At 43.1% G+C, this 22,281-nt stretch overlaps 1 protein-coding gene across 1 annotated transcript in view; it reads left to right on the forward strand.

Annotated features, from left to right (window-relative positions):
* The first annotated feature begins 1,223 nt into the window (after positions 1-1,223).
* Positions 1,224-22,281, forward strand: part of WASL (WASP like actin nucleation promoting factor) — a 79,192-nt gene continuing 58,134 nt past the window's right edge. The window contains exon 1 of the mRNA XM_065416349.1: positions 1,224-1,343. Within this exon, the coding sequence (XP_065272421.1) occupies positions 1,224-1,343 (120 nt within the window). The remainder of the gene's footprint in view (positions 1,344-22,281) is intronic.

Here is a 22,281-nt window from a genome sequence, read left to right on the forward strand (position 1 = left end):
ATGCTGAACAACTGCAGTAATCATTGACTTCAGAGAGAGTTGCCAAATCAGGCCCCAAACCTGTGTGTGATGTTACCTGCGACTATCACATTGCAGATTAGAACCAATATATGGACAGTTCTATAGCAGAGAGCTAATACAGAGCTTCATTAGAAGAAGTGGCAGAAGTCATTAGCAACCCAGGTTCCCTCACCCCATATCCTCCCAGGGCATTTGCAACCCAGGCGTCCTCCATTTCCTGCCCCCTTGGTCATTTGCAACTCAGGTTCCACCATCCCCTAATCCCTCCCCCCCAGACCATTCACAATCCCGGTTCCTCCATCCCCTGGCCCCTCCCCCCAGCCATTCACAACCCAGGGCTTCCTCATCCCCAGATCACTCGCAACATATGATTTCCTCATCCCCTAGTGACTCTCAACCCAGGCTCCCTCATCCCTTGCCCCCTCCCCCATGCCACCTGCAACCAAGGCTCCCCCTATCACTTGCTCCCCAGGCTATTCGCAAACCAGCCCCCCCCCCCCCAATCCCTTGGCCCACAGAGGCCACTCACAACTCAGGGCTCCCCCCTCCCCGCCATTACCAACCAAAGCTACCCCATCATCTGTGCACCCACCCAGGCATTAGCAGAGCAGCAGGCTCCCCGCCCAACCCAGCCTATTTGCATCCCTGCAAGCGCCTTAGTCCCCGAGGCAAGAGCCCAGCACCGCCCCAGGCCCCTCTCGGCTCCGCCGCGCTCGCCCGCCGCACAGGCTGAGCAGGTCGGACCAGGCGGCGGCGGCGGGGCAGGTATTTAAGCGGAAGGTGAGGGCGGCGCTGCTCACTAGCGGCACCAGCTCCCAGCCAGCCAGGCGCGGCCCAGCACAGGGGCTGCAGGCGGAGCCGGGCTCCGTCAGCGTGTGGCGGCAGCGGCGGCGCAAGTCCCGGCCTCCCCTCTTGCTCCGGTGCCGTGTGGTCTCGCCCGCCCCCGCTGCCATGTTGGATTGTGCGGCCGTGGGAGCCGGGGAGAAGTTGGAAGTTTAGTGCTAGTCCGAGGGGGTGGGGGCGATCGGGCCGCGGGAGCCGGTGCTGCCCCGTCCCGTCCCTGGGCTGCCGGGCGCCGCCAGCTGCCCCCAGAGGAGAGGAGACTCCGCTATGCAGCCGCTGTGAGGCCGCTGGGCCAGGGGACGCGGACGGCGAGTTGCGAGAGGCGAGGGCACCGCGGAGCCCCGGCGGCCGGCCCGGCCATGAGCAACAACCAGCAGCAGCAGCCCCCGCCGCCGCGGAGGGTCTGCAACGTGGGCTCGCTGCTCCTCACCCCGCAGGAGAACGAGAGTCTCTTCGGCTTCCTGGGCAAGAAATGCGTGGTGAGCCCCGGGCGGCGAGGGCAGGGAGCGGCCCGGGGCAGTGGCAGCAGCCCCTGGGGAGGAGCCGAGCGCAGTGTTGGGGGCCAGGGGCTCGGGCGGGTTCATTCATCCACCCCGAGAGGGGCCCGTCGGGCTCCCTGTGCTGGGTGCGGGCAGTTCCTTCCCGCGGCCTTTCCCCGGGCCCCTTGGGCAGCTGCCTCGCCGAGGTGCTCCCCCGTGTCCCAGGGAGCTGGCCCGAGGAGGCACCGGGACAGCTCGCTCCCTGGGCGGCTGGGTGCCCTGCTCAGGGGGCTTCCTGCCTCCCGCGAGGAGAACCGGGGAAGGGGCGTGAGAAATGAATGAAGCTGGGGCGAGGGGCAGCCGTCGCCGCCCCCGCGCTACCCGCCTCCTAGCGCTCTGCGCTGCGGAGGTGTTGGGCGCAGGTGACTGGGCGCTTCTTGCCGCTCCCAGGGCTCTTGAAGTAGGAAATGCCGCTGCTCTGCTTCCCCCGAGCAGAGCACGGAGGGCTTGTTTCCCCGAAATTCTCCGCCAGGCCTCGCCCTCTCCCCCCCTTGTTGGCTCCTGGGATGCTGCCATGCGCAATGGAGCCAGCGTCTACGCCTGCTGGTTCTGGAGGACTCGGGAGTTGGGCCAGATTTAGGGACTTGAACTGCTGAGGAGATGGGAATGTCATTATGGGAAAGGGGCAGGGGTATTCATTACACTGGCCTGGGTGGTGCAGATCTGCTCAGATCTGCTTTTTCAACGGCTGGTCTCGGAATCCTGTCGGCAGCTCAGTTCCTCCTCCCCTCTCCTTCTACCTGCTGCTGAATACTTTTGTAGGTATGTGTGACCAGGGCTTGCCCAGTATGCAGTGCAGCTAATCTATGACTTGGTATGGGAGCTAGTCAACAATAGAGCTATTGCAGCATCCGGTAGAAAAGTTTAATCAGTTGACAAGGTTGAACAAATCTGGCAGATTGCACCTGTAGTAGGACAAAGCTAAAGGAAAACTCTTAGCAGAGCTGGGTCTAACTTGGTTTTAGCTTGTCTGTCCACGTGAGTTTGTTAGCCTAAACCAGGGGTGAGCAACCTTTCGGAAGTGGTGTGCTGAGTCTTCATTTATTCACTCTGATTTAAGGTTTCGCGTGCCAGTAATACATTTTAATGTTTTTAGAAGGTCTCTTTCTATAAGTCTATAATATATATATAACTAAACTATTGCTGTCTGTAAAGTAAATAAGGTTTTTAAAATGTTTAAGAAGCTTCATTTAAAATTAAATTAAAATGCAGAGCCCCCCAGGACCGGTGGCCGGGACCCAGGCAGTGTGAGTGACCCTGAAAATCAGCTCGCGTGCCGCCTTCAGCACGCATGCCATAGGTTGCCTACCCTTGGCCTAAACAATGGATTCAAACTTGCAGATGCAGTAACTCCGATGCTGCGTTCATCCCTGCAGGGGAAAAAAAATACAATAAAAAGATTTAAAAAGCCATTCATAGACCTGGTCCTAGCCACCTTAATTAGTTTCAGGTTTTCTAAATGACATCTTGTATTCTAAAGGTAGAGGATAAGCTGCTTTGGGGCTGCAAAAATGGAAAGATTACTGTTCAGATCTTTGCTAAAGAGGAATCAGATCTATGGAATACGCCTCATAATTTTTGAAGGTTTTCAGAATCATCCCTTGTTAATCTGGTATAAAACTCATTGATAGGCTATAGTATAGTACATTGATTTGATGCTGTTCTTTGTATGTCGTGCCTAGAACATCAGTAATAGGCACCTAATATTTTTATAATATATTTTTATTGTATGTATGGTTTATATTGTAATTTAATACTTATTTTTAAATAGGGTATCATGCACAAGTCTTAGCAGAAGTCACAAAGGTTACACATTTTAAGTGAGGTTTGATCAAACTGACTACTTTCTAAATTGTAAGGGACGTATGGGAAATATGGTGATTGAACAGGAAGTATGCAATATTTGCATGTAGGCAGACTACATAAAATTATAGTAATTAAATTACTATCACCTTATTCTAGGTGTTTAGATGGTTCAAAATGTGTAGTCATAAAGCATGAAAAGGAAGAGAAAAGACGAGAAAAGATTTATAGGATTAACTTAGGGCCAGCTTCACCCAACTACTTGAACTACTCACTCGCACTATAGTAAATTATGCCTATGCATACTTCTGGGGTCTAGAAATAAGATTTGATTAGGTCAGTGAATTCATATATGCTTGATTACAGAAGAAAAATGAGTGGCTTGGCTAATAAAAAAAAAAAAGGCATACGAATTACTCTTTAAAAACAAAAAAAGAGATACAACTCTACCTCGATATAATGCTGTCCTCGGGAGCCAAAAAATCTTACTGCGTTCTAGGTGAAACCGCGTTATAGCGAACTTGCTTTGATCCACCGGAGCACTGCTTTTCCGCATTATATCTGAATTCGTGTTATATCGGGTTGCGTTATATTGGGGTAGAGGTGTACTTCCTGGGGAGAATTGTTGGTTTACAAGCCATTCTACTACACCTAAGACTTTCTAATTTTTCTTAGAGGGGAGGGATAGCTCAGTGGTTTCAGCCTTGGCCTGCTAAACCCAGGGTTGTGAGCTCCATCCTTGAGGGGGCCATTTAGGGATCTGGGGGGGGAAAAGGAAAAAAAATCTGTCAGGGACAGTACTTGGTCCTGCTAGTGAAGGCAGGGGACTGGACTTGATGACCCTTCAAGGTCCCTTCCAGTTCTGGGAGATAGGAATATCTCCATATAGTAGTATTTGTTTGTTTTGTTTTGTTTTTTTAATTATTAGCCAATAGTTTGCTCTCCTATAATGCTTTCTCCGAGGCACTCGGAACTCACTATAAACACTGATGAATTAAGCAACTTCTGAGGTAAATACCACATTTTGCAGACAAGGAAACTGAAACACAGATAGTTATTTGAGAGTGTCAGGATGTCCGTGCAGATGGTAGCTCTTTTGGGTTGACTTTTTAAACCGTGGTGGCCAAACACTGGATTTATCCCATCTTTTCTTAGATTCTACGCATATTTGTGGCATACTCTGAATCTTGGTTATTTTTTAAATTGGGTGAAGATTTTAGGAATTTAAGAAAGATTATGCTTTTATTATGGTCTGACTAGTAGGGCTGCCTAGAAAACAAGAGTTCCATTTTGCAAAAACAATTGAGGTTTCAGCATTTGGTTTTCTTCTGTAGCAGAATGAAAACTAGGCCTAAAAAAAAATTTTTGTAGAAAAAATCAGACTCCACTCTGGAATAGCCAATAGTCCAGTGGTTAGGGTACTGACTTTGGATAATAGGGAATTGAATCTTGTCTCCTGCTCTAAATTAGGCAGAGCAGGCACTTGAACCTGGGTTTCCCACTCCCAATTGAGTTCCCTAACCATTAGGCTCTGTGCGCATGTTTTTTTTTTGCTGGTTTTGACCAGAAATTCCATCCTGGATCTGCAAGACATTTTTGACAAAAAAATTGTCAAAACAATACATTTCCACAGAATTTTGGTTTTGCAAATCAGCATTTTCTGATGGAAAAAATGTTTCATCTAAAAATTCCCAACTAGCTCTATTGACCACACAGCACACTCCAGTTTGCAATTAGGTACACCTTAATTATTGTTGTTGGGACCTGTAACTAAAGTCTGCCTGTGGAGTCTTCTGGATTAGTCTTCGGACATCTTGAGTGTAGTGCTGTGGATGCATTAGGACCATCCAGTATTCCACAACCATCATCCTTAACGCTGTCTCCTTCTGTATCATCCTTTCAAATTGCTGTGCTATGCATCTATATGCATCTATATGACAGATGAAACATAAGGCAGAGGCTAGAGTACTGGTGACCTGACAGGCTTCAACATCAGAGTATTTAAAGTTGTATGCTATGCTGATGCACGCTTTCTTCTCTGTAACATACATGGTATTTCTTCACTTTTCTAGGTGGTGAGCACTTGCCATTTTCTAGAAACAATCAAGTATTTCTCACTATGACAAGTTAATCTAACTCCTTGGGATCTGAGATCACTTGGATTTAGACTGGATTGACTGTGCACATGGGTTTGCGTTCAGGTCCAAGTCTAGATGGGACATACATCACTAGTCTGTTTTTACCAGTGTAGCTCACTAATGCATTGTATTAGATGTTCTGTCAGACTTCAAGCTATTACTGTTTACACATCTAGTAAAATCAAACTAAGAGGTATGGGGTGCATTGCTGGTGGGGAATGTCATTGCCACCCTAAACACTCTTTTATATTAATAATAGATTTAGGGCTAATCTACACTGGCAATGTTAAAGCGCTGCCGCGGCAGCGCCTTAACATGCCTTGTGTAGTCGCAGCAGAGCATTGAGAGAGAGGTCTCCTAGCACTCTTTTTTTAAAACACCTCCATGAGGGGCATAGCTACCAGTGCTGGGAGTGCGGATTCCAGCGCTGGTGCACTATCTACATTGGTGCTTCTAAAACTTGCTGCGCTAAGGGGATTGTCTTTTCACACCCCTGAGCGAGAAACTTGCAGCACTGTGTAGACAAGCCCTTAGACAGTACTGCTGGGGAGAACATGGTGCTGGCATCTCAAATATGTGGGTTTGTTATCTGGGGCCTCATTACCATTGTTTGATATTAACTCTTGTGCTAAACTTTCAGCTGTAAAGTTCTAATACTCCTCTTTGGGACAGATTTATTTGAGAAGGTGGTAGGTGTGATGTCACCTGGAGGGTTTCATCCCATGCTAGCATATAGACACACAGATGGCTTTTTGTTGATTATCTCTTCCAAGTGATAAAGGTGTAGGGTGTCCATGTTGAGGTCTTAGATTTGTTGGTAAAGTTGGTAATGTTGACCCTTTCAGGATGGTATGGCCTAGTCTGGCTGTGTTATCTTGGAAGATGTCTTTGTAAGTGCTCTTACACTTTGCATGTTCTGTTACCTATCTTGTTACTCAACATGTATTGTTGACCAGTAAGGAGATAGCAAGGTGATTTGGGCTTCAGAACAATGGGCATGCAGATTGCCAGCAGGTTTGTCTTTCATTGGACGCAGACACTATTGGTGCCTGACAGAGGATGGATGACGACAAGGTAGCGGAGTCTCAGTCCATACAAGAGAGCAGATCTTGTTCGGATAAGCATCTAAAGATGATGATGATGGCAATGTCTGCTCCATCATTAACAACAAATGAGTTTACCTGTCATTGAGAGTTGGGTTTAAAGGTTCTCATGTGGTCTGATTACTTCTGATGGTTTTGATCTATAAAAATACCTGTTTTGTTAGAAACTGGCATTATATTAATGGCTTTTATGAAAGAAGTGGTCATAGTCTTCCAGGTTAGACTATCGTAATACTCTCTTAGTAGACCTACGTTTGAGATTATTTGGGAGCTTCAGCTGTACCAAATGTGACTGCCTGCTTGTTTAGTGTTAGTTTTTGTGTTTGGCAGACTATGTTGGCTTTTTGTTTGCTTCCAGGGGCAATTCAGGGTGCTGAAACAGAGTTGCTTTTGGTCCTTGTTTGCACACAATCACATTTGCCCTCCCTGTGTGCCGCCACAACAGTTGAGACTACCTGATGAGTTCATGCTAACAATATTGCATTCACCTAAATTCATGTGTCCGTTTAACAAATGGAAAAATAAAATTGCACTGCTAGGTAACTTCATTACGTGCTTGTTCAACTTAATGAACATTTTAACAATAGATTTAAAGCTTATTTTTGCTCTGAATTGATCTTTTTTTAGTGAATATTGCTAATCTTGCATTTTGTCTTTCAGACAAATCTACTGTTATAGCTTTTATTTATATATTGTGTTTTAGCTAGTCTCTAGTGACTTCCTGTCCATGGCTTTGTTATAAATTCAGTTTACTAATTATTGCTTATCTTCTAAAGTCACAGTTGGGCTCGATGGAAGACATTTTGGTGATCCTAGGTAGAGATTAATAAAGGTTAGCAAGGCAGGTCATAAACATTACTACTGAAATTAAGTGCATTTATTTATAAGCCTGTAAGAAAGTTGTGTGTGTGTTGGGGGGGAAGGTTGATCCAAAAGTTGGGGCTACAATGTGTTAGGCTGTATGTCTTGAACTGCAACTTTATCTTCCAGAGTAGGGCAGCAGCACAGAAGAGACACTGTCTCTCTCACTTAGGTCTAGAAGGCAAGTGTGAAGGAGGGGTGGCAGTGCTGAATTTGAGCAAGTGGCTTTGGAACCTGGCGTGCAAGAGTGGAACACTAGTCAAATTTACAGCAACTATAAGAAGGTGTGGTGTGTTGCAGTTTCTGCAATAAAATCACAACCTGTGACTTTTGTACAGCCTTATTTACTGTGAATGATGCCAGAATGATGTTACTAGGAATAGAAACTGAAGTCCTGTACTTCAGAATAGGCCTGAGCAGCCAAGGCTCTATGCTATCCTACCAGTCCTGTTCTGGAAACACTACATGCAGGGCTGTGAATAGGTAAGCTAAGTCTTCATGGCCTCTTTGTCATTGGTCTGTATGCTAAAATGGAAAATTCAGTGCCAAGTGGGCAGATTTCTTTAGACAGAGAGGATGAGGTAGAAGCAGTTCCTAAGTCAACTATTGCAGAATGTAAGTTTATTTATTTTAAACCCACATAGTTATGTAGGTAACTTGCCCTTTTGAAGGGGAGGGGGAGGGCAGGTGGATGAGCCAAGCTAAGATGCTTTGGACTTCCAATTACCATCCTAGCAGTTATTGACAGGAACAGTTTACACTCAGCCAAATATTTACCATTATTTAGCATTGGTGGATAACATATTGGTTGTATGTTTCATTGTTGATAACTTCAGCTTAGAAATCATAGAATCATAGGACTGAAAGGGACCTTGAGAGGTCATCTAGTCCAGTCCCCTGCACTCATGGCAGGACTAAGTATTATCTACACCAGTGGTTCTCAGCCAGTGGTCTGGGGCCCCCTGTGGGGCTGCAATTAGACTCGCTGGGGCCCAGGGCAGAAAGCCAAAGCCCCACTGCATGGGGCTGAACCCTGAGCAATGTAGCTTTTCAGGGGACCCTGTGGTGTGGGACCCTGAGAAATTGCCCTGCTTGCTACCCCCTAATGCCAACCCTGGCTTTCATATGCAGAAAAACCGTTGTTGTGACACAGGTGGGCAGTGGAGTTTTTATAGCATTTGGGGGGGGGGGGGCTCAGAAAGAAAAAGGTTGAGAACCCCCGATCTAGACCATCTCTGACAGGTGTTTGTCTAACCTGCTCTTAAAAATCTCCAATGATGGAGATTCCACAACCTTCCTAGCCAATTTATAGTTAACAAATATTTAAATTGACCATAGATTTCAGAGTTAACAGCCCATTGAGATGAATTGTGTAATTAAGAACTCTTATAGCTGTTTTGTGCTGTCTGATCAAACTCTTTAAGACAACTGTCCATGGGCTTATGTTCAGTTCGTGTTTGTAAGATTTCCTCTGCAACCAAAAGAACTAAAGCCTTTTAAAATGATACCTTAAGTTCTTCTCACACAGCTGCAGGTGTGGGTTCTGTGCTTACTCCACAGCCATAGAATATGTAGGGCCCTTCCTACATATATTTCAAAACTTTCTAATAGATTGAACCAGTGCATTCAAGGGTTTATTACAAGGCATTGAAGCACCTTACATTTTCTTCATATTCTGTCCAAATAGAAAGCAACAGTCTGCAGAAAAGAACTTCATTATAAATTAATACTGACAATTTCAAAATCACAATTCTTATGTGCAGTTAATGAAAAGTTAATACCATTAAAATTACATGGGAGGGATGGGAGCAACAATATATAATTGTTTGGATCTTTAGAGCTGGTTGGAATAATTTGGATAACATTTTTTTGTTAAAATTTGCTGATTTAAAATCACAGATGCTGTTACATTTGACTGAACTTCTGACGGAACACTGCCTGCCAGGCAGATTTCAAAACCTGTCTAATTTCCTGACAGTTTCTCCTCTTCCCTCTCCATCTCTCTCAAAGAGGCTCCTCAGCAACATATATTATGGGCTGCTAGGGAGCCTGGGCTGTCCTGAAGCCAGGGCTTCCAGGGTTCACTGCTCTGGAGCAGGGATTCCACTCCTTTTTGCAGAGAATTCTGAAATTTTTGAGTTTTGTTCCAAAGCAGAACTAAACCATATTTTGACATATTGAAACAGAATGATCTTTCTCCATCCAGCTCTAGTCATGAAAATAAAGTGATTGTTTAATTTGTGACAACTTTTCTGAGCACTCTCATATCAGTGCAGTATTTAATGTTAAAGTGTACTAAGTGCTAATCATAAAATAATTTGAAGCTTTTAAGTTCTTTCTTCTCTCTGATGTTCCATATCTTTACATACCTGGAAATGTCTTCAACATAGTTTAAACTCAAGCAAGCTAGTATTGATACTTTGCTTCTAATCTTTATTCTTACAAGCATTCAGAGGAACATGAGCACTCTGTTTTCATGTTAGTACAACACCTAATGTAGTGGGGTCCCATTCCTGATTAGTCTCTGGGGCTCTATAAATAATGTGGTGCATTTCCACCCGTAGTGCTGGAGCAGCACATTGAATCTGACAGTCATCTTGTCAGTTTTGCCTTTTTACTCTTGCCAATGTCATAAACTGTCCTTGACATAGGAAAAGTTCAAAAGAGGAATTGCTCCTGCAAACCAGGAGGAAACAGAAAACGAGGGAGACCTAAGTAACTGACACATGTAGCTGCTTGCATGTGTCACAGTTGCAGGGTTGGCTGCATCTGTTCTCTTTTTGATTAGTTGGAGTACATCCCCCTCAGGTGTCTATCCTTGTGACTTTACCTTTCCTGGGATGAAATACCACAATTCTCCCATTCTTACACAGGGTACTGGAACCCAGGCCCTGGTGCATCAATCTTGCTTACCCAGCAAGTTCTGCACTTGCATTTCTTCCCTTTGTGAATAGTGAATACAGTGACCAAGCAGCCTTTTTTAAACCAAAGTATTTAATTTTAATAGTAGAAACAAAGTACTTGCAAGGAAAGGATTTTAAAACAATAAATAGTCTAACTACACATCTGTTTTACCTAACGCCCTACCATCTTGTTATGGTAGCCTTGGCAGGCCTCACTTCTTCAGACACACTTGTGGAACCTGGCTTTCCCCAAATAACTATCTCCCTTTTTGAGAGAGAGACCCTCTTGTCAGTTCCCGGACTTTTGGCTCAGTTTGTCAAAACTGGGTCTGTAGGCTCAATGGGAGGCTGAGCCAAGCTCCTTGGAGCCAGTGGCTCTGTTATTGTCCCATAACGACCCTCAAGTGTTTGCTAAGGGGTAGCTTATCCTTAGCTTATTCTTCATCCTTCCTGCTTGTTTTCCTTACAGCCTGCTAGTAAACTAAACCAGCATATTTCTGACAATAAACATCCCAATTACCAGGTCAGCACATGGTATTCATAAAATATTTCAGAGGAGCTCCATGTGTGTCACAGCGTGTTTAGGTGAAAATTTCTCTTGATGTAGACCCAGAGTGTATCACTCTTGTATGCCCTTCTGATCAGCTGAAAGGAATGTGGACAGACTCTGGACAGGACTGGATGTGATTCATTCCAAAGGGAGAGTCGCTGGTGTGGGAAAAGCAGAAATATGAGAAACTGGGCTCTCTGTCCCTTGCTCCCAGGCTCCCCTGCCGTCTCTGATCTGCATGTGTAGAGGCGGCTGGGCAGAGTGCACTGTGATGGCGGTGAGTGGGAGCCAGCCCCAAAAATTCCTCACAGCCCCTCTGGGATTCCTTATCCCTGTCTCCTAGAGTGCAGCGGGGGCAGAGAAAAGGGATACCCCGGGCAGTTCTGGAGCACACTGCATCCCAAGCCCTGGGGTTGCACTTTACGGTTCGGCCGTTGGCGGCAGGCGGGGGGTGTATGTGTATGCTTTTTCTTCTGAAACCTTTATTTTACAAACTTCAAAACAGACAGACAATAGTAAATAAAAAAGACAGCCAAACAAAAACACCTTAATTGAACGTTCCATTTTAAAAATTAAGAATTGCAAAGTTTCATTTTAATAGTTTGACAGCTCTAGAGACTGATGTCCTTATTATCTTCAGAGTCAGGTGCACATGGGCATTTTCCTTTCAATGTGACTGAGTTTAGAGGCGAGTAGCGCAATTCTCAATTAGATTGTCGTTCAGTATAAAGCAGTCATTCTACCGAGACAGCCATCAAAGTAGCTAATTAAGCACTTTATGTACTCATGTTGCACCTGCGTCCCATCTGTAGAACCATCAAAGTTATGAAACAGGGTGGGCAGTAGATTTTTCCCATAGTCCAACACATTCGTAGGGCTGGAGTGTCAACATCGGAGTGGTGGCAGGCACTAGTCTCTCTGGGATAGTTATTTTGTTTGACTCAGGTCTGTGCACTGCAATATGGCCACTAGAACCATAGGTTTAAGAATAGGTCAGAAAATCCTTAAAATAGAGTTAAAATGCTGTGTAGATTTTTCAAGCCCAGGGTTCCCTGACTCGAGTCCCACTAACCTTAGGCTTACATTGCTGTGTAGACATATCCAGTAAGAGGTATCTGGTCTGGGTACTGCCGTCCAGTAGGTATGCAGAGCTTGTGCACTCTCTTTTGGATTAGCTTGCAGACCTCTTGAAACTTCTGCTGCTCTCTTGAAGTGGTCAAAAAAGTGTGTACCTCTTGAGGAGGGTGCTAGATAAATCTCCCACCTTCCCCACAAGAGTTTGGAAGTGTTCGTATCTAGAGAAAAGATCAGCCACACTCATGGTAGTGCATCCCAGAATCCTGAGACGCACCACTGGAATTTAAAGGGAAGAAGCTGGACTGCATCTGCAGCCCCTTGCATCATAGACTACTAGGGCTTTATAGCCTGGTGCACTTTAGTAAGAAGGCCTTTACTCTGGTCCATTTTCTTCCCCAAGAGAAATGTTGGAAAACGTTTAATTAAAAAAAAAAAAAAACTTGGCTCCAGGTTGGGTACAGGTAGGGTGACCAGACAGCAAGTGTGAAAAATCGGGACGGGGGTGGGGGATAATAGGAGCCTTATATAAGAAAAAGACCCAAAAATCGAGACTGTCCCTATAAAATCGGGACATCTGGTCACCCTAGGTACAGGTAGGGTGACCAGACAGCAAGTGTGAAAAAGTGGGACAGGGGGTGGCGGGTAATAAGAGCCTATATAAGAAAAAGACCCAAAAATCGGGACTGCCCCTATAAAATCGGGACATCTGGTCACCCTAGGTACAGGCAGCATTTAATGCATGTGTGAATATAGAAGGCAGCTGACTATGCTCACAAAGCACTTGGCTGCAAGCATTGGGGTTTCACCAAGAAGTCCAGAGAGATTGATGATCTGCCTTGGCCTGGAGAGAATTTGGGAAACAAGTGGTGGCTTCTTTGCCTTTTGAAAAGGAGACAGAAGTCACACTCCGATTTCTTGGGCCTTTATCTCACTCATCTACCTTTTCCTCCATGGGAGGAAAGGCAAAGGCTGTGCTTTGTACCTGCAGCATTGGAGTATATAGAAGTCCTGCTAGATGTAGCTGAACTCAGTGTTCTTCCCCATGACAGGATCCAGAATGTTGCTAGTCTGGTAAAAAGGGTGAGCATGAGTCAACAAATGACTGGTCAGACCATGCTTTAAAAGTTGGGTCTAAAGTTCATAACTATTCTTAATGTACATGGCATGTCCCCTTGTAAGGCAGCCAGAGTGGAGCATTAAATCCCAGTGAAAGCCAGCATGACAGGTACTCTTGCATTTCACGTGGATAATGTCCTACTGTCAATTCAGGGACATCTGACAGTTGGGAATGGACATCCAAATTGATTCAACCACATGTGCATCCAACTTGATATATGGGGGCCAACACAGTGGGACACCACACCCAGATAACTTAATTTCTCCAAAAATAGCAGTTGCACATAAACTTCTAGAGATGAGGGTAGTCCTGTATGGTTTAATGACCTTCAGAGATCTGGAATCTCTAGTTGAAACACTTTTTTACATAACAAGGAAGTTATCAGTTCTTGCCTACTGGATCGGGAAGTGCTGCAGATCTGGAAATGAACTCTGTGTCACAAAACATTCCTTGTTGCTATATTCTTGACAATGAAGAAGGACATTAGTGTGACTGATTTCAATATCCTTGAAAACCCTTATTGAATTAAGTTTAAGTATCTTTGGAATCCAGTGCAAAGGTTCTGTATTATTGTGGGCCTGAAAAATCAGAGGACTATATTGAACAATGTGGCAGACAGGAATGGTTTTGTTTTGTTTTTTGGGGGGGACAATACGTGTGAAGTGGATTTCTTGGGAAGTATCTAGTAGTGGGTGAAAACCCAATCTTTTGATGCTGTCCCCAGAGGAAAGGACCATTGTCTACTGATTACCCATTCCCAGAACCTGAAAATCCTAGGCGAAGGCTGAATAAAGGAAACACTAATCTGTGTATGGGTATGCTTGCTCTGAGTTAAATCTGTTATGAACTTGTTGTAACCACAGAAAAACCTGCTGGTGGGGTTTGCAGGACTGACCCTTACTGGAGACCTTGTTGGAATTGGGGGTGATCTCTGGTAAGCTTATTAGCATGCATGCAAGTTCTTTTCTTGTTTTAATGTTTTTTTCTGTAATGCTTTCACCTTAAGAATAAATGTGCTTGTAGAAAGAGCTGTGTGGTAACTTATAACTGAGGCTCAGATTTTGTCAGAGATCTTTTTAGTAAAAATAAGGGACAGGTCACGGGCAATAAACAAAAATTTATGGAAGCCCATGACCTAAAAAGTTCCCTGACAAAATGGGGAGAGAGGAGGGTCCAGCACCCACAATGGTTGGGGGCTCTGGTATCCCCTCTCTCACCCCCCCCAGCAGCTGGGGTCTCTGGGGTCCCCTTGTTCCCCATCACACACACAGCGGCTACACTGCTGCAGAGGGGCCCCTCGCCACCTGCTGTCACTGGGAGCTCCGGGGTCCCCCTGCAGCCTGGCTAGGAGCTGTTGGGGGCCCACTGCCAGCAGCAGCCGAAAGCTGCGGGACTGCCCGCTGATAGCTCCAGCCCCGGGGCAGAAAATGTCACGGAGGTCTCCGGAAGTCACAGATTCCGTGACCTCCATCACATAATCGTAGCCTTACTTATAACTGGTCAATTACACTGTTGATAGCCTCTGAAGAGAGCAAAGTACAGATGCTGGCCTGTTCAATGGGTCGGATTTGCTGGGAATAACACTGTGTAGGCAGAGAAATGTGTGGCCTGGAAACCCCCCAGTTAGGAGAGGGAGTGACGTGGTTCTCTGCCCAAGAAGTGTGATGGCTGAGAAACTTAGGGGCTGATCATGGTTGTGGGGAGAAATACTGGTGCAGTTTCCCTGAACTATAACAGGTATCAGAGAAGCGGAATTTGTTCATGATAAATGCTTGCAAGGGGTTCCTGAGTCAGGGAGAAGCAGATCAGATTTTCCCCCATTGGATAATGGCTATGCCACTTCTGTCTGTAGAGGGCTCCCCTGTCTATTCTATATGCTATTCTAATACATCCCTCCTTACCATAGCATCTGAGTGGCTTCAAATAGTGCATTAAGTGACATGACTAACATCAGTCACATGTGTTTTGTTTTCTTACAATTCTCCTGCTAGGGAGAGAATGAATGTTCAATATAGTTTTCTTTTGGTAGGTTTTTAAAATGTACATGCTGCTATTTGTTGAACAGAGAAAGCAGGTCAAAGAAGTGTGCCTTGCACTTGAAGTGGAAGGTGGTGAAGTTTATAATCCTACCTTAGTTCATGTAGGAGTTGATTTCACAGTCTTAGACCAGCCCCTGAGAAAGGTCTGCACAGGTGAGCGTTAGTTTTATGGTAGAACGTTCCTTTCCACCTGAGAAACTGAGGTGTTGACCACTGTCCTCATTCCCGTGTATTAAGTGTTCTTTTAGCTATCCTGGGCCATGACAATTCAGTGTCTGGAAGATCAGGGCTAAGACTTTTTGAACTTGATTGCATAGGGGGAGGGATAGCTCAGTGGTTTGAGCATTGGCCTGCTAAACCCAGTGTTGTGAGTTCAATCCTTGAGGGGACCACTTAGGGACCTGGGGCAAAATCAGTACTTGGTCCTGCTGGTGAAGGCAGGGGGCTGGACTCAATGACCTTTCGGGGTCCCTTCCAGTTCTAAGAGATAGGTATATCTCCATTTAAAAAAAAAAAAAAAAAAAAAAAGAGAGAGAGAGATTCTATAAGAAGCCAGTGTAGAGAGAAAGGACAGGTTTGATGTGCTTGCAGGACCAGTATCCTGTGTTGCTTAGAAGACAGTGCAGAACTGTGACCTAGCTGTAGTTTCCTGAAGGCCGATGGCTTCGTAACCTCATATGTTGCATTGCTGTAGTTCAGGTAAGAGGTGAAAGAGGCATTGCATAACTGAGGCCAGGTCATTACTGGAATCTTATAGCTAATCACAGATGGTAGAAGGTGTTAGTTATTACCTTGGGATAGAGGGAATTCTCAGTTTGTCCAGTTTGTTCACTGTGCACTAGTCAAACAGTGCAAAGCAGACTAAGTGGACCTGAGACTCCAACCTGGGCTGTGATTTTTTTCTTGACATTTCGGAAGCAGTGTACCAGGAGGGCCAAGGGGAAGAGGATTGTTTGCACTGTACCACTCCTGTATGGCCCCCTTACTTGTCCCACGCAGCCTGACTGAGTCTAACAAGTATGTTTGGCTGCTAGCTCAACCTTTCATGAGTGAGTTAATGGCAAGTGACTTTTTTCTGCAGCCCCTTGTCACATTGACGCAGAGCTAGACATCTTCGGAATCTCCTATTAAAAAGCTTCTTGTGTTGTGGAATATTAATGTGGTCCTGAAAAAGGTGATGAAAGCTTCTCTTGGGCCGTTCAGTTCCTTTGAGCTTATTTTGGGATGGTTTTTTGCATCACGGGTCACTGTAACCAGGAAAGTGATTTCAGTTTGCAGGGTTTCAGGCCCTAATGGCAGATTCACTTTGTTTCAGATTTTACAAGGATAAAGTAGTGCTAAGAACTCATGCTAGATTCCTCTTAAAGACTGTGATGGCATTATACACTAATAAGCATAACATCCTGTCAACATTTCTTAACAGCTGTACCCCCACTCCATTGAGACCTTTATTCTTAAGCTCTATATCAAAAGATCTTAGTGTTCTTTTATTGTGCAGACTAAGGCCCTTAATATCCATCCAGCTTTCTTCTTTCATATAAATTTACTGGGCAGTGTGGTTGGTGGATCTTCTATGGTTTTGATATGGCCAGTCTAAAGCTAGAAGGTTGTGTCAAGGCTCATGGTCAAAGGTGAGAAATATTCCTCATAGGTTTTCCATTTTTTAACGTTAACATATATTTTCACATGCTCATAATGTTAAAGTGTCCTTTTGTGTAGAAAGTTCTATACCTAGCCATAACCCAAAAAATGAGATTTTTTTTTCTCATATTTTGAAAAACTAAGGGAACTTTCACGTAGCTGTTTGAATTCTGTAAATATGGAAAAATACCTTTCCTATCTTTTTTTAAAAGTATGAGTTTTTAGACAGAATTGTAGGAAAAACACCTGAAACTTAAAATTTCCATGTAAATAACCTTCAATAAAGAGTGTTTTTTTGCTAACTTCTCAAGGAATTTGTAAGTTGTTAGACTAGTTATGCCAGTAAAATTGAACCCTTTATATGTCAGATGAGTAAATTGTGTCCTTTAGAACCAGGCTTTGTACTGACCGACTTAAATTTAAAATATACAGTAACTCCTCTCTTAACGTTGTCCCAGTTAAGGTTGTTTCATTGTTACGTCACTGATCTATTAGAGAACAAACTCATTTAAAGTTACGCAATGTTTGCTTATAACGTTGTTTGGCTGTGGGGGCTTGGAACCAGGGTGGACCGGCAGCTCCCCTCCACACACCCCTCAGCGCCTCCCGCCCACCGGCAGCTGGATCAGCAATGCCTCCAGCCTGCAGCAATCAGCTGTTTCGCAACATTCAGGAGACTCTGGGGGAGAAGCAGAGGAGCAAGGACGCAGCCGGCTCGGGGGGGAGGGGTGGAGTGGGGGCGGGCCTGGGGCAAAGCTGGGCGTTGAGTACAGCCCTCTCCCCCGGCACTTTGGAAAGAACAGCAAGAGGAGCAGCAGAACCAAGCTTCACAATCATCATTGCTGATGTTTAAAATTGTTTAAAACGTATACTCTATATGTATATAATGTCTTTTGTCTGGTGAAAAAAATTTCCCTGTAACCTAAGCCCCCATTTACATTAATTCTTATGGGGAAATTGGATTCACTTAACATCGTTTCACTTAGTCACATTTTTCAAGAACATAACTACAACGTTAAGTGAGGCATTACTGTATGCCTTAAAGTTAATACGGAATGTTAAGGTTTTTATCAAGTGTATAAAAACTTGACTTACCAGTAGTACATTAATGGAACAAATATTGGATGGAAGATGGAGCAACAGCTACTTTTCAAGATGAGATTTGAAACCACAGAATTTTGTAGTATTGCTTTGAATGTAATGCAAGTTATTTCCTGTTTTTGTATTCTCATGACTTTTATCTCTTTCTCTAAGATATGGTCAGACTTTGTATGTAGACATTCTTCCTTTGCTCACTCTTGCCCCCAGCAAAAGCCAATAGAAACATCATTTGGTTTGTGAACAGACTTGGAAGGATTAGATTTTTATCAGTAAATGTTAATTTCACTGTACACATTCAAACCCAGACAAAATATTTCCATAGGTGGTGATTGAAATGTACAGATGAGCAAAGTAAGAAAAATACTACCTGAGAACTTACTAGAATTTGATTTAAGGATATCTGCTTTGTATATTTTGCAATGTGATGCTTACAAATTATGTTTTAACTGTTGTAAAGACTTAACTTTTTGAATCTCAGCATGTCATTAAATAATTCTGCCCCCCCATGACTGTCCCCAACATAACTTCCTGCAGCTGTGAAAATATAAATCCACAAAAATAAAAAATGCTTAAAAATAAACATTGACATGTCAATTATAAAAAAGAAATCTGCCCAGCCTATTTATGATGCTAAATATGCACAGCCACATCTGAGAAAGCTCCTCTCTATTTAAAGCCCAAGTTGCTTTTTTTGGTTAATTGAAAACAGAGAAAGAAAGTTATGAACCTCCTATAGTGGTGTGGTTTTGTGGTTTTCTTTTTTTCTTTTTTTTTTTTTTTTTTAGTGAAATACCACAGATTAGCTTCCTCCTTCAATTGTTAAAAGGAAGCAGTAGGGTCAGAAAAATGAAACTACTCAAATGTCTTTCCTACTGACTTTAGTTGATAGTTAAGAGTATATATCAAACAAAACCTTTTTCTCCTAGAGGGAAAATGAGACTAAATGATTCCTTCAGTCATTTCACTAGTCAGTTAAACTTACTATTTTGTATACTTAGCAATTGCCATGTACCTATTTTGGGAAGGGGAAAGTTGAGGTGATCAATTTAGTAATTAGTCCCAAGTCTACACTAATCAGGCTCTTTATTTAAGAATGAAGGATTTTAGGCCTTCAGTAGAAGTAGAATATGCCTTGTGGTTTGACCTTCCTTGGGCAATAACCTTGGCCTGCACCTTTGGGCATTATATTCCCCCATTCATCACCTTTTCAGTCTATGAATCTCTATTCTACCACAAACCAAAGTTCCAGTTTGCATTGTAGACAATTTAAATGTCACTGCAGAAATATGAATTGTATTAGCTTGATTTCTGGCAGAAAGCCCAAAGTTGATATGACAAATCAATTCTTTAAATTAGAAAAAATGAATGATGTGTAGTTCTAAACTTGAATGATTAAATCAGCACAGATGCGGGTTCTTAATTGATTAAACCAATGAGGCAGATTGCTGCACACCTGAGATATATTGCTGACATGCAATTTGTACATCTACCACAGTGAAGCCACTCAAATTTATTTCTAAAGTCCTCCATTTATGCAAGGAGTAACAAGCCCTTGACCTGTCTCCAGTACTACTGCTGTATTTTCTGTTGCATCAGAGAGCCACTAACCATTGAAGAGTCGCTCATCAATTTCAGTAAATTAAGAAAAGATTCCAGTACTTGCACAAATGGATATAGAAGTATATAACACTTCAGATCTAAAATGTGATTAGTATGCATTGATATTCTTTGGACTTGTGATACTTGCTGACTAAATTTCCATTGCACTTCAGATTGAAAATTTTGTTTTCATATTTCATTCTGACTATGGTACAGAAAGGAGAATATTCCCTAGGAGTTATTTGGCTGTAGAATTGAAGCCACAACACGAACACTCAGCACTTTTTTGCTTCATGCTGTAGTCTGAATTAACTAAAAAAACTCACAAGACTAACCCAAAGGAGTAGTAAATAGTGAAGTGTAAATGGAAATCTGTACTTAATGCAAAAAATGTGGTGTGGTTTTGAGTTTGGTTTTTTTGTTTGGTTGAAGGTATTGAGTGTATTTTGTATTCAGAGCTTCTTGTTTTTCCTAAATTGAGTGAACTTCAAATGGTTTTTATGGGTCAGAATAGTAAAAACTGGAAGCTTGTTGTATTGCTAATTTGTGTAATATTGTTTTATTTCTGTGGTGTACTGGGTTACTAGTACAAACCTGAGTGGCGTTATTGACACCTTGAAGGTTGTAACAGTATCTGTTATGGGAAAATTCACTTTTGGACAAAACTTAAATTCAGGTTGGTTGTATGTTTTATGACATAATGTACAGTTGTAATTCACTAATCAGTATGTTGCACAAAGCTGCGAAGGCTCATGAACAGGTGCACTGGAAAACTGCAGAAGCTGATAATGCATTTTCCTGTTCTTGAATGGTCAACCTTAATTCTGGATTTCCTAACAATTGAGTGCTTGACATTGAACCATAATTTTCTTTTAACAAAGTTTATATAATATCAATATATGTGCAGCTACTCAAATTAATACATAGTCTTAACCTAGGAAGCAAATGTGATTGGTTGGAGTACCATTCCGCTTTGTAAGCTTTCCTTAGGCTAGAAATCAAATCTGTCACATACTAGTACACAGTATGGTATATTAAGAGTGTCACTGATGGTTTTTTTTTTTTTTCAAGTTGAATTTTTAAAGTTGCTTAAATGTATTAACTCACTTACGAGAACCATATTGAAGCCTGACTGCTATATTACCTCTTCTGTGCTCAGTCATATGCAAATTAGTTTGCTATTACAGTATTGCTCATTAGTGCTGAGCTGCTAGTTTTTAGATTATATTTGTTTAGAAAAATATAACCTTGTTTATGGTGTTTGTTGGGGAAACCATCAGAACTGCACAGATTTCATAGAAATGGAAAATCAGTCAGTCGGTTCTAGAATCTATTAGCATCCTTAAGGTGTTTTTCTTTTTTGTTATGATATAGTAATTATGCATGTTTTAGTCTTCTAAATAAACATGTTTCCATGGTCTTAGTGCTTAAGTCAAACTGTTGCTCTTGCGTTGCTTAAAAAAAATATGATTTCCTTTCAGAGAAGTGTATCCAAAATTTATACTGGCCAGTTGTTTCCAGGCAGAGTTTAAAGTGCTGATCTTTGATCTATAGATACTTAAAGGATTTGAGATCTACCAACTTGAGAAGCTGCCTGTCTATCTGAAACAGTTGTAGTTAGCAGAGGCTCACATTGATACTATCATCAGTACAGAGAGTCTGCTTTTTGTTTTGTGATGGTACATTGTGTTATTATAATAATAATAATTAATGGAGATATCCCATCTCCTAGAACTGGAAGGGACCTTGAAAGGTCATCGAGTCCAGCCCCCTGCCTTCACTAGCAGGACCAAGTACTGATTTTGCCCCAGATCCCTAAGTGGCCCCTTCAAGGATTGAACTCACAACCCTGGGTTTAGCAGGCCAATGCTCAAACCACTGAGCTATCCCTCCCCCCAGCCACAGCTGGTGCCCCAGGGCCTTTAAATCTTGAGGCCCCGCCTCTTCCGGATGAGGCCACGCCCCCTCAGGACTCCGGCAATACCGGTAAGTCCTGTAAGTTACTTTCACCCCTGCCTCTTGAGTACGTGTACCCCTGGTTGAGAGCCACTGCATTAAAGGATGAAAGAAGCATGTGTATTATACAATCAAAGACTTGAATCCTATAAACTTAATGTCTTCCTGTGTCACCCCTGCCAAAGGTGTTGGGGGACAAGGGACAAAACAAGTTTAGCTACCCTCCTTCTTGGTGAACATATTCTGTGGGTAAATTATTTTATGCAAGTCAGTATTTTATGCTTTTTGCCTGTAGATCTCCACAGTAATAGTGTTCATAGTCTTAAGTAATGGTAAACTGCTCTCTGGAAAAGCTACACCTCTACCCCGATATAACGCTGTCCTCTGGAGCCAAAAAATCTTACCCCGTTATATCAAACTTGCTTTGATCCACGGAGCGCGCAGCCCCGCCCCCCTGGAGCGCTGCTTTACCGCATTATATCCGAATTCGTGTTATATCAGAGTAGAGGTGTATTATCAATAGAGATATTGGGATGGATTCTGAAAGAAGACTCCTCTGTACGGGAAAAAGAGGAAAGGGTTTCTTTCCCTTTTGATGTCTGCTTGTGATTAATAGATGTCAGATTAAAAAGGCAAATGCTATCAAGAATAACAAAAGTTACAATTACTCAAAAGTTAATTTCTTTTCTTCATCCCATATTTGCATGGGTTTTTTTCCATAATAGTCCAACCTGGCTTCTGAGCTTCTGTTCTCCTGTTGTATCTGAACATTGCATTGCTTGGCAAGCCGCATCTCAAGATTTCAATTTTCCTTATTTTTATTCTCCATCAATAAAATAACTGCATCCAAATATTACCCTGGTATGACTTCATTCAGTAAGCATTCTGTTTAGAGAGTAGCCTGATAAGGGGGAAATATATCAAAGCACACAAAATAACAAATGGCAAATGAAATAATTACTCTTTTGCATGACAAGAATCTAGGAATAA

This window comes from Emys orbicularis, chromosome 1 (assembly GCF_028017835.1).
Source record: "Emys orbicularis isolate rEmyOrb1 chromosome 1, rEmyOrb1.hap1, whole genome shotgun sequence".
NCBI lineage: Eukaryota > Metazoa > Chordata > Testudines > Emydidae > Emys > Emys orbicularis.